Source organism: Abrus precatorius, unplaced genomic scaffold, assembly GCF_003935025.1.
Source record: "Abrus precatorius isolate BTA unplaced genomic scaffold, Abrus_2018 Scaffold8, whole genome shotgun sequence".
NCBI lineage: Eukaryota > Viridiplantae > Streptophyta > Magnoliopsida > Fabales > Fabaceae > Abrus > Abrus precatorius.
In genome coordinates, this window is record NW_020874428.1 from 19,300,050 (window position 1) to 19,312,583 (window position 12,534).

The 12,534-nt window shown below is 35.0% G+C and overlaps 1 protein-coding gene across 1 annotated transcript in view; it reads right to left on the reverse strand.

Moving 5' to 3' along the window:
* Nucleotides 1–319: 319 nt before the first annotated feature.
* Nucleotides 320–12,534, reverse strand: part of LOC113846142 (protein SABRE-like) — a 36,491-nt gene continuing 24,276 nt past the window's right edge. The window contains exons 12-23 of the mRNA XM_027474088.1: nucleotides 11,454–11,810; nucleotides 10,452–10,570; nucleotides 9,500–9,749; nucleotides 8,193–8,417; nucleotides 7,571–7,710; nucleotides 7,071–7,143; nucleotides 6,368–6,469; nucleotides 6,101–6,265; nucleotides 5,385–5,708; nucleotides 5,111–5,278; nucleotides 2,814–3,186; nucleotides 320–643 (exon numbers count right to left, since the gene is read on the reverse strand). Of these exons, the coding sequence (XP_027329889.1) occupies nucleotides 534–643; nucleotides 2,814–3,186; nucleotides 5,111–5,278; nucleotides 5,385–5,708; nucleotides 6,101–6,265; nucleotides 6,368–6,469; nucleotides 7,071–7,143; nucleotides 7,571–7,710; nucleotides 8,193–8,417; nucleotides 9,500–9,749; nucleotides 10,452–10,570; nucleotides 11,454–11,810 (2,406 nt within the window). The 3' untranslated portion in view covers nucleotides 320–533. The remainder of the gene's footprint in view (nucleotides 644–2,813; nucleotides 3,187–5,110; nucleotides 5,279–5,384; nucleotides 5,709–6,100; nucleotides 6,266–6,367; nucleotides 6,470–7,070; nucleotides 7,144–7,570; nucleotides 7,711–8,192; nucleotides 8,418–9,499; nucleotides 9,750–10,451; nucleotides 10,571–11,453; nucleotides 11,811–12,534) is intronic.

Below are 12,534 nucleotides of genomic sequence, written 5' to 3' on the forward strand. Positions count from 1 at the left end.
TCTCTCTGTGGAGTTGCTTATATCTGAAGTGTGAGTAACACAATTTGGCATTCATTCGTGGTTCATTGATGCCTTCACGAGTTTTTTTATTTTTGGGCACCATTATCACTATTTATTCTACTATTGTTTCCTAATTTAGATAAATGTTTAAGCATTTGTTATAAATTTGAAATTATGGTCATGTCAACCTTCAAGCTTCCATTTTCTGAAATATTTAGGAAATCGAAATTACTTATTTACCATAAAGCTATTTTTAACAGAGAAGAGATGAATGCAAGGCTCTTTATCGACAATTACTAAGGTTAACGGACACACACTGAATAGAAATTAGCATCAATCACGCATTATCCAAATGTTGAGTCCAAAATTCTCTTTCCAATTTTGATGTCCCTAACTTCTAAGTTGTCTTCTGCTTAGGTGTATATCTGACGTACCTGCTGATTAGAAAGATCAGCCGTCAAGATCTTGCATCCTTTTAGTTAAAGAACCGGATAAAACGTAGTCAGATGAAAAGTAGAATTCCTTTGGATAAACTATTCTTGAACAATTTCATAGGTTGAGGATCCACTTGAAGAATCACTGTCAAATGTAATTGTCTCTTTTGGAGATGATGGTAGTGCTTCTGTTTGTTGTGAGGGCGAACCTGTAAAAGTCGAGCTATCAAGTCAACAAGAAAGGGATTGATTGGCTGCGATAAATTATCAAAATATTTCATCTGACTTGGGATTTGTTTTCCAAGCACAGACAAATTTCAACATAGAACCCCAAACAGCACAATATAAGCGACATGCAGCCAGCTGTGAAGGATAATATCGGTATGTTTTAAGGGTTAGACTCAAGAAACCAATATAATACGAATCTTAGGGTATAAATACTACCCAAGTAAATAGATAACCCTGAAAAAATAATTAGGATAGGCAACCAAATTAAGTGAGTGGATATAACACATTGGCAAACAGATTGAAGGACAATCCTGAGCTGAAACACTATTCTATTCCTACAAAAAATAATTTCTAAAATAAACTTACTAACTTAACTCATTCACTTGGAATTTAATGAAGTGATAGAGAAACTAACGATTAAAAATCCTATGTGCATTTCTTGATTTCTACTCATCTCTCCTCCAATTTTGATACAAGATATTTGTCTTTGATTTTTTCTGGTGTGTTTCCTCGTACAATCCTAATCATCAAAGGTTGGTCTGGATCATTATCCCAAGATCCATGAGAATCCCAGATTGATCACTTTTCATATTTTAACTCATGAACTTAGGAGATCCTGATATCAGAGAAATGTGGTTTCTAATTAAACTATTTTCCTTATTTCAACAAAAGTAATGGGTGTTTGGCAAAACTAGTGGATATGCTAGCTGGAAGTTGAAAGTTAGAACTATGAAAAATAGTGCATCATGGGTTTGTTAGAAAATAAGGGTAAACATAGGATTATGATAAAACGACGAGGATAAAATAATTGCAAGAAAAACAATAAGCTGTGAGATTATAAACTAAAACACTACTTAAAGTAGCATTTTATAAAATGCTAGTATCTAGCGTAAATCATTACAAGCTCTTAAAATAAGTCAGATTTACCAAACAAGTCTATTTCAATCAAGCAAACTTTTAAACTAGTCAAATATGATAATAGCTAACTTAAATTGCTACAAAGGGCTGTGCCAAACACACTCAATGATTGACAAATTTAATTGGGATACAACCTTCTTTATTTTCATTGCCTCTAACCATTATATTAGGGGTAACCTCCCCTCCCAAGTAGGACCATCCTGTCCCACTAACTAATATTCGCTAAATCTGTGAGGTCCCTCTTTCACTTAAGCATCAAAGTCTTTGTAGGTACACCCTCATCATCCTCTTACTCGGAGATCCTAGGAGTTTGGCAGAAGCATGAAGAGGAGAAGCAAATTGGATTTGGCAAGATGGATTCCAGGTAATAACAGTTGTGTAGAGATATGTATAGCATAGTTTTCTCATTTTCTTTTTTCATGTACATAAATTATTGTACCACTGTAGTATACTTTACCTTGTGCTACCATATTGCTGAGTAATATACGATATCAGCGAACGCTGTATTTGATTGATTCATCTACACAAATTAGGGTTTCTCCATAATGCTTACTTTCTCTTAATAGGTTTCTCCTACACAAAGGCATTTGGAAGTCCAAAACTCCCTACAAAGTTTTCTACTGTGTAGCCAGCAGTACTAGTTCAAATGACATATTGCAGACTGGATCTCAAACAGCTCTTTCTTAGGTCTAGCTCAGCAACAATAGCCTGATCATCTCTGTATTGTATGTAAATGATTACTTTTCTGTGGAATAACCTACTTAAGATTCTTAATGAATGTTGTGTGTGTATCCTATCACCTTGGAGAAGCTTCTAGTTATACGATTAAAGGTTTTTGAAAAGAATAAGGAGGTTTAGTCTGTGACAGTGGCAGCTTTTGCAGTTCTTTGATGTCAGAGAGGATTGCATGCATTTTTAGATGTCTTTGCCTTTACGTTTGTGGGGGAATAGGATAATGATTATGTTGCTTTTTTCAAGGGCTTTCTGTTATCAGTTAAGAGATTAATGTTTTATTGAATTCATGAGCCATTTTGGCTTGCTTTTGTTTTGGTTGTTTTCTTTGAGGAGGATTTCCTTTCCTCCAAATAATATACTTTTGATCTGAAGTGCATTATCTCCTTTCTTGCTAATAATATATTAATTTTTTTTTATCATATCCAAATCATTAAAAAATGTCTACAAATAATAATGAATTAAGTAATCAACAAGCAATAAAGTGACACAAGAACAAACCTTCTTGTCCTTTAGCTTGCAACTTTGCAGTGCGCCGCTTACCAAGCTTTTTAGCTTTTATGACTGTGAGCTGCCTAGCAAAAGGAGAGATCTCTGAGTCATTTTCACTCCAATCTCCTTGATTTTCATTTTCTGCTTCTCCTTTTTTTGTCTTGCGCACAAATGCCTTTGCCTTGCGGCGTTGAGTATTAAATAGTCCTTTAATGGATGTCACAAATCCATCACCTGCTCCATCATTTGGACGCTTAGGCCAAGATGGTGGATACTTATCAGATTTTCCTGCCTGGCCTTCATTGTCACTAAAATTAAGGTCCATTTCTGGAACACCAGCTCCAGGGGGCAGAATCTGACCTTTGTCTTTAAATTTCTTACCCTACATGTACATGGTCCATGGCAATAAGATATTGAAATGAGTTCAGTATGAACAATCAAAGATTGTCATATACTTGAATATAAAGGATATGAAAAGAACTGAATATTACTCCTTGATACTGAAACTGCACATATCATTAGAATCTATAGGTAAACTGAATAATCACTTCCGAACATAAGGCTAAATCTAGGTTAACTAACCCTAATAGTAAAATAATTTACAATAAAGTACCAATACAAAAAAAAAATTACATATGATTTTTATTTACTTGGAAAAAATATATGATCATTTTCCAAAAGAAGTGTCGTGAAAGACAAAGGAAAGGGGTTTGTGTGACATATATTTGAGTTATACAAGATATGTATGCTGGAATAATCACAAGTGTGACTTCTCTATAAGGATGGGTTTACATTAAGGCTCAACTTTCAGTCCTTATTTATTTAACTTAATCTTAAATGTGTTTACAAGTGACATGAAAAAATATCCTTAAATATATGCTTTTTGCGAACGATATAGTCCTTGTTGAGGAATCAAAAGAAGAGATTGACTCTAAACTGGAGCTTTGTAGGAAAATTTTAAAGTCTAAGAATTTTTGCTCGAGTAAAAGTATAATAGATTATATGCCTTGCAATTTTAGCAAGAAATAAGATGATTATTATGTATTAAAAGTTAAAATTGAAGATGACATAATAACACATGTTTCCATGTTTAAGTATTTGGGATTAATGTATTTAGCATAATACTAAAGCATAATCAATACCCAAATGCTTGATAAAAAATGCATTTTATTTAGATTTAGTATTTTTTTTCTTTAATTAGTTTAGATAACTACTACATTGTGTGTTTATGCATAGATGAAAAGATAAAGGAGAATTTGAAGCAATTTAAAGCTTAAAAGATAAGAATTTGGACCCCTAGACGAGTCCATTGGGTGCTAGTGGAGTTGCCCATGACTATGGTGAAAGCCCAATAAGAAATAAAATCAAAACTAAGGTTCCGAGAGCTCCATTAGCTGGACATGGGAATTCCCACAGCCATGGATCGTGTTGTCTAATCAAAATTCAGGTCTTTCTAAGTTCAGAGATATCCGCTTGCAGGCTATGGGAATTCCCATGGCTGTGAATATAATAGCATAGTCAATGTGGATACAAAGTAACAAGCTAGGTTAATATTACAAACTGAAATATGATGAAGGTGCAAATAATTGTAAGATCAGCCGTAATGATGGTGACAACTTTGACAACTGCAATGAAGACAAAGTCTGAGATCGGGAGCTCCAATACCAACTTGAATGGGAAAGATATGAAAAGGACTTGATAAGTTAATATTATTCCTTGATACAGAAACCGTACATGACATACAAAAATATTAAATATCAATGCAACCAACGTGGGACTGTTACAAAAATAGATCAATGCAGTTAACACAGTATGCTTTTTTTGATTGGCAAAGGTCATTTTAAAGGGAATCATGAAAATAACAGTTTCGCTCAAGGTTGTTTTAGAATGTATTCATAAATTTGAAGTGGTAGGTATGAACATGATGGAAACCTGGTATCTTTATTAGGAAACACAAGGAGAAACTCCCTATTTTACAGAATATAAGACACACTCAACACTTCTTTGAGGGACTGCACCTCCTAAGCCAAAGGCCCTGACTCACAATTGACAAGATCTTTCTCTCTACCACCCTCTTATTTATGGTGGCAATATGCCTTATTTCTTCTGCAGTCTTAGCCAGCCCAACTATTAGGCTAACTAATAAATATATATTGTAACTAACTATTAATGGCCCTAACTATCACAACTAACTACTAATGGAGGTTACCTAACATAATAGCATATATGTCTAAAATGGAAAACACTAGGGCTATACAGTCATTCTAGCTAACAACAAAATGGAAGGAGAAAAGACTATTCATCACCTGCATTCCGGTCACAGACTTTAGGACTCCCCAAATGATGTGCTTCTTAACTCGTGAGAAGAGTCTTCGCCAAGTCCCAGTAAACTCAACTCGGTGAAATTGATCCATCAACAATTTCAAATCATTCACAACAAATCTTTGCCCTTCGTATGTTACACACAATTCCACCTGCAAGAAATAATATATGATTTGCCAGAATTTTGAATTATGTCAATGCAGGTGGTGAATTGTGACAAGTAACAACTTAATCGAATGATCCAAAATGACTACCAACCTGACTAATTTTGATGTCGTGAAATTCCATTATCTTTTGTGGCCTAGATCTCTTCTCTTCGGGTGGCAAAGCTACTTTCTTTTCTTCGAGAGTTGAACGACCAGCTTTGACTCCTTTTGAATCTTTTGGTTTATTCTTGGATGCTTCATCTTGTTGCTCACTAGAACCAAATGCCCCCTTTTTGTATGAAGAAAAGTTTTGTGATTCATCTGCTACAGATTCTGCCACAGTCTCTTCACATGTTTTATCAGAAGAAGATGTCCTTCTCAACTCAGGGTTTGGACCAGTACCAGGGTTACCTTTGACAATTTTTGCTCTGGATGCCTACAAGCATGTAACCAAACAGCTTGTGGTAAATATCTCTTGCGTCTTAACATATTATAAACTAGTATAATGAGCAGGAAAAAAAAAATAGAGGAAATAAGAAGCTATATTCTTCCCTAGCTTTACTATCAATGTAGGATGGCAAGCCTATACAGTATCCTATATTATCAAAGGAATGATAGCAATACATTTTTTTTTATACTCCCCTTTCAATACTTCCTCCATTATTGGATGAATCCTATGCTAGCCCCTCTCTCTATCTGTGGGTCAAAATAAGATTTCACCCAATAAAAGAGTGTGTTGGATAGGGAATATCAAAGATTGTGTTACTAGCATTTTCCTTAATATTATTACTTAAGAACCGTTTACTAGACAATTTATTAAAAACTCACTTGGGCTGAATCAACTTGGGCAGAAGGCTGACTGGTTGTAGGAAATAGCATTGCAGTGATGGCAGATCTGGATGAGGCCTCAGACTCTTTTGTTGAAGCTTCAGGGACTGATGAACCTTTCTTAACACGCCTTGCGCCAGCTGTGGTTGAAACCTTCCAAACCTCCTACATAAGCAAACATTTATTTTGACTCAACACAAAATATTTATTAATTTTTTCCTTGGTTGTGGAAACAAGTCAATGAGCGAATTGAAATTCTAAATTAACCTGTCGGCGCTGTGAATCTCGTTCTTCTTCTTGGAAGAAATACCCCCACATCATTCTGTACATTGTCTCTGTCAAATGGATCTTGAGGGGATAAATCTCTACCTATAGCGTAAAGTATGGTTATGTTAGGACATAAAAGGCTTAGTATTGGCTTTCTGTGCAAATATTTCAAATAATATTTTAAACCTCACTCCCTTTCTACTCAACAGATTCCCCATCCTCTACACACTGGAATATACCTGAGTTAGTTAGCTGTCAGTTAGTCCAGCTGTCACTGTAATCTAGCTATAGCTGCATCAAATAACTCTACATAGCTCAGTTGTATTACTGTATTATAACTCGATTCTGAAATATGAAAAACAAATTCTCTCTTCTTTCTTTTCTATCTGTTTCTTAGAAACTCTATCATTTTCTTCTCTCATGAAGTTAATAGATTCACTTCAACAATTGCTCCCTAATATTCTGCCCTCTCTCCAATATTTAGAGACTATCGTACATTTGTAATTCTATACAAGTAAAGTGTCTAAAATTATTTTATCTTGGACAGGGTCTACACAAAACTAATAAATTACATATGGTCTGAATTTTAAGCAACGGCTGTAAAAATATGAAAAATTCAAATTAGGATAAGAGATGGATTCTGTTATTCTGCACCAAACCGTACTAATTTTAAGGAACAAAATAACCATAAGAAAGCGTTTACCTGGAAAAGTTCAAAGGGAGAACTTCCGTCCTTTGGAGCTGCCTGCTTTGCATCAACTTGAAGCATCACTTTTCTGGGAAAAAAAAAAACAAAAGAAAACATGCAATATTAAGATACTCTGAAGATAAGGAGATAGAAAATGGCACTAACCTTTGTAGCAATAGAAAAAGGTATCATCAATCTTATAACCAAATAAAATTATTCACCAGTGCTCCTTGTTTCTTCTCAGTCCATCTACCCCTATAATTTCAATAGTACATGTAACTTCTGTAATTTTAGTTATACTTTTCCAGGAGCTTTCTGTATGCCTTTTCATTTGAACCTTAAAGAGAGAGAGTAGCATCGAAATCGAAGGGGTGACAATGATGTTGACTCAAACTTAAAAGCTATCAGAATTTACCCTATCTCTAGAAATTAAGACAACTTCTGGAACAGAAAGCAAAAATATCAGAAAATCAACTACCAGTACATTCAAGAAAAGGCTTGGAAAAATTACATACTTTCCCCAATCACGTGGAGGATTCCATGCTGAAAGAATTGTATCAGATTTGGCATTAGGAAGGCAGTTTTTGAAAACAAAATATTTTGTTGTAAACAGATAAACTCCCACATCCTTATAATCCCGGTCGAAGTCGTAGATCTAAGTGATTAGCAGAATAAAACTGAATTAGTATATTCTTGTGAACTGAGGGAGAAAAAGAATAAATGAACAAAAAAAGTTAGAAAACTAGTGATTAGAAACGAATCATTATATGCTCAGGCATAGGAATAAGGACATGAAAGAACAACTAAAATAAAAAGATCATGGTAATTTTTTCCTGTCCCCCATAACATGCAGGGATAAGAAATTTATAGATTCAATAATATGCAAGGGTAGAAGAGCATTATTAGAGATGTTGTAATGCATTCTATATAAAGTCAATGGAGCTAATTTGACACTTAAAGCATGAATTTTTTAGAACCTATCTAATTCATATGAAGCTAGACTCAAAGCTGAGATCATTTGATGCTGAGACAGCAGTTCATACCCGTGAGAAACAGATTTTCCAGGGGACTCAATGAGTTTTGGAAGGATAAACAGAGAGAGAAGGGATGGATTAAGGTTTGCAGAATAATTCTTACCATGTCATTGATCTCAGCTTCAGCAAAGTGTTTACCATCAAGAAGCATGCTCCAAACAACTTTGTTAATTTGCAATGATACGTGCATAGCACAGGAAGGACTTTTGTTTTTTTCCTTTTCCATTAACCGCTGCTGTGCAGCTGTTTGCATAGCCATTCTTAAGGATTTATATGCTTCCTTCCTAGACTTTTGTGCATTTACAAGTTCTTTCTTCAGACCTTGAACCTGCCAGTATTGGACAACTTTGATTACACATGCCAATTTGTCATATACTAAATTCAGCATATATCTACAACAAAAATAGTCTACACATCTCAAAGAAAGTTTGATCACATAGTGATAGAAATAATATGCTTGTGACAGCATCAGATCCCCAAATTCCAGACTCCTGACAAAAAGGGCAAAGAACCATACTGTGACAGTAGCAAGGTAACTAAGGAAGTTGTTATTAGAAAACTCAGGAATTTTCTTTATAGTTCCAGACTAAGGATTTGGACATAATGAAAAAAATTCTTAGGCGTTGAGGTGATAAGTAGTAAGAATGGCAACTAGTTTTCAGCTGCCAAAATTGATTCACCTTGAGGACAAGGTGACACTTCTAGAGGGAGTATTATAAGGTGATGTCAAGAAATTTTGACCTGGTAATCCCATTGATTCTGTACTTGTCCATATATAATATTGACTAATTTACAGCCATTAATGACAATAATTCTAATTCCTAATTTGTACAACTTAAATTAAGAGATTATATCATATACAAGGAATGGACTGGTTCCTATTCCTAATATACACAACATATAATAGGAAACAATGATATAAAAAAAAAACAACTAGGAGAATGTCTGAGCTAAAGTAATAGATGATATCCACCTACAATTAACATTCGGGCAGTATAAACAATGAAATCACTCAATTCGTACTGTTAATCTGTTTCAAACTGTAGAAAGCATGGCTATTTCTTTATGGGAAATTATTTTGTATCAATAGTTTCAATGTTTTCCAATGTTTAAGCTTTAAGCAGGCTAACTTGTTCTCCTTTTCCTACACAATACTTCCCTTATAAAAATAATGACTTTCTTTTTTATCATCAATTTATAATTACAGCTAAGAAGCTTATCAACTTCTGCTTGTGGATACAAATATTTTTCTAAGTACCACAACCATGAAAATATTAACATGCAAAGTACTAGCCTTATCTAATTTTGGCAGATAGAAACAACTTAATTCAAAGAATAAGCATCTATTGTTGGAGAGGAACCATCCATTTAGATGCATATAAAGGATTTGTAACAAGATTCGTTTCTTACCAGCATGGCTATTCCACCATCTATCATCCACAAGTCTGCTTCCTTTTCTGGATTTGGGTCTCCAGAAGGGTCACACCAAAGAGACAGTTTTCTTATATCATTAAGAAGCAACCTCTGTGCCCTCTCTTTCTCTTCAAGGTTGATTTTTGCAAGTTCCACCTCTTCAACACCATCAGGTACCACTTCATCCGCTTCGTCTTGGACCTCTTCATCATCTTCAACAGAAAGTAACAGGCTACTTTTTTGAGGCCTAAGTTGTATATTATATACTTAGTTAATTTGAAGGACTCTTCATATAACAGAACATCTTGGATTTAAGTTTCTTGAAGGGGAAAAAAGAGACTACATCAAGGTAAGAATCATATAATTCAACTATGGATTATCTAAATTAAAACCAAATATGTGGATTATCTAAATTAAACCCTAAACCAAAAATGAATTTAAATGGAAAATTATTGCAGCATCAATAAACATCAAACACCATATATCAGGTTAGTATCTGCAGTAAAAAAGCAACTTAAAAGTTGAAAATATACAAAGATAATGCTGAATATGTAACATGACCACACAAAATAACAAAACCAACAAAAACCCAGCTTGATCTGTCCATACATAACATCTAATAGATCTGACTCCTGAATACCCCCATGAAGAAATTATAGCGATCCTACCTATGTAGTCATTTAAGATGGAATAACCAAATTTACCTAATACTGTTAAATTTGATTGAGTACTAGATGGTGTTGTTAAAATGTCTCACATTGGCTAGGAATAGAGCCAAAATACTCTTCATAAGAGCTTGGGTAGTTCTCCTCCAATAAGCTAGCTTTTAGAAGTGAGTTAGGTCCAAGTTTCTTAATTAAGAATGTAAACATACAAGAGTAACTGAAGTATGTAAACAGATAAAAGTAAATTAAGAAAATGAGTAAAAAGAAAGAATGGTTGTCCATACTTTGGCAGCCGTGCCAAGAGCAGATTGGACAACACATCCAGCATGACCTGAAACTGGCGTGATGTCATTGTTGCTGTTATATTATGAGAATTGAAAGTGAGTTCCTTCAGGGGTTTCACCTGCAGTGTACATCATCCAAAATAAAACTAGGAAACTCAAAAGAACCAGCAAAACAATACTTAATAATAGTGCACAATTGGAAAACCCCTTCGAAATACACGAGACAAGCGCCAAAGAGAAGCCAAAACTTTATTTTTCTATTTCGATATCCCATATCAACTACAGATAAATAAAACTTAAAAAGGCTAAGGCAATCCTTGGCTTATAAGCTAGCTTTTGGGGTTGAGACTGAGTTAGCTCCAAACTCAAATTCAAGATGATATTTAAGTCTCATATATCCAATATTGGGTCACCAGTGAATGGAGAAAAAAATGACCCTATGAATTTTTCCAAAGCAATTAACTTGGCCTTGTGGATGTTTCCAGTGCAATCTACATGGTCCCGCGACTACCCTATGCAATATATATAATTGGTCCTATAATATTCATGCTCTATATGTGCAATCCTGGGTATGCGTAATTGGATGTACTCAGATGTACCACAGTATAGCGAAAACAGCACAATCGGATGTACCCCTAGGCAATCGGATGTTCTCAGATGTACCACAGAATAGTGAAAACAGCACAATTCATGATCATTTTCCTTCAAACAAACCCTTTAAACCTTATTGTCAAAAAGATATAGCACAAAACCAATATTCCACCAAAACACTAAACAGCCTATTCCACAAAAAATTGCAATTGAACAATGTAAATACATCGTCATGGATTCAGAATTGCCTATGTACAAAACACATTAAGGACATGTCTGTTTCTAGTCTCTGAATCACAGCAAATCATTCAGTACTTCAGTTCAGATAAAAGACTTCCCCTTAAAAGGAGCTTTGGATTTCCCAATAAATTGATCACAGGCTAGGATATTACCATGATAGAAAAAAATTACCTTTAGTTCTGGAGTGCCTCCTTTGTGCCTAGTGAACTGAAAGTACATATCACAAGGCATGAAAACTCTCTCAAGAAGAGCACCTGTACGCATGACTTTTGGAGAGCCTTTGAGAATTTTTGGTAGCCACTGCACTCCAGCCCCAAGATCAACATCTGTTGGTGCAACATGGGCCTGCACATGCTCCAACATAACAGACAACTCCATTCTTTTCCATGCAACTTCAGGTTGGCGTTCACTACTATGTTCATTTGCAGTACTAAGTGCTTGCTCAATCATATCATAACCAACATGGAGGACTGAATGAAACGATTGGGCTAAAATGCGGCCACTTACAGCAGCAAGCAAAAACCTACCCTGTGAAAGCATTAGTACACACATAATCATGTCACATTCTTTTGCATTCTCTTGCAAATTTATAAAAAAAGAAGTAACACATGAAAAAAGATAGAAAGGATGCCTGACAAGAAATGTTTAATTTCTTTTACATAAAGAAATTTTTATTAGAGCAAAAAGAGAGAAATGGAAGAGTAGAGGGAAAAAGTTTGAGAGAATAAAAAGATGAGGTGGATAATGATATAGGAAGGGTCTAGTCCTCTTCATGGCATTTCTATTACAGACTAGTTGTTGGTGCCTTACATTGGTGGAGCTTCACAAGATATTTTGAGGGGGCCAAAGCAATTAAAATATGTATATGTTTTATGATTTTATTTTATTGAAAGATCCATACAGAAAAATTATATATATATTAGAAAAAGAAAACAATTTTAGGGGGGCCATGGCTGTTCCGGCAACAAACCTGAAATCACCTTCGCCATCAACTAGGTCAGCCAATATATGTCTAATCCCTTAGATTCTCACTAGTCAGTTATCAAGTGCATTCTCTGATACCTAAAAGGCACAGATACTGCTGGACTCAAACTTCAGGCTGCAGATTCTCCCAGTTTCTACTCTCCCATGGCTTATTTTGATGCTGATTAGACCTCTCTGACCTGGATGACAGGTGCTCAACCTCTGGGGTCTGTGTATTTTGGTCCTGATCTGATTTCCTAGTGGGGCAAGAAGCAGAAAATTGTGGTTC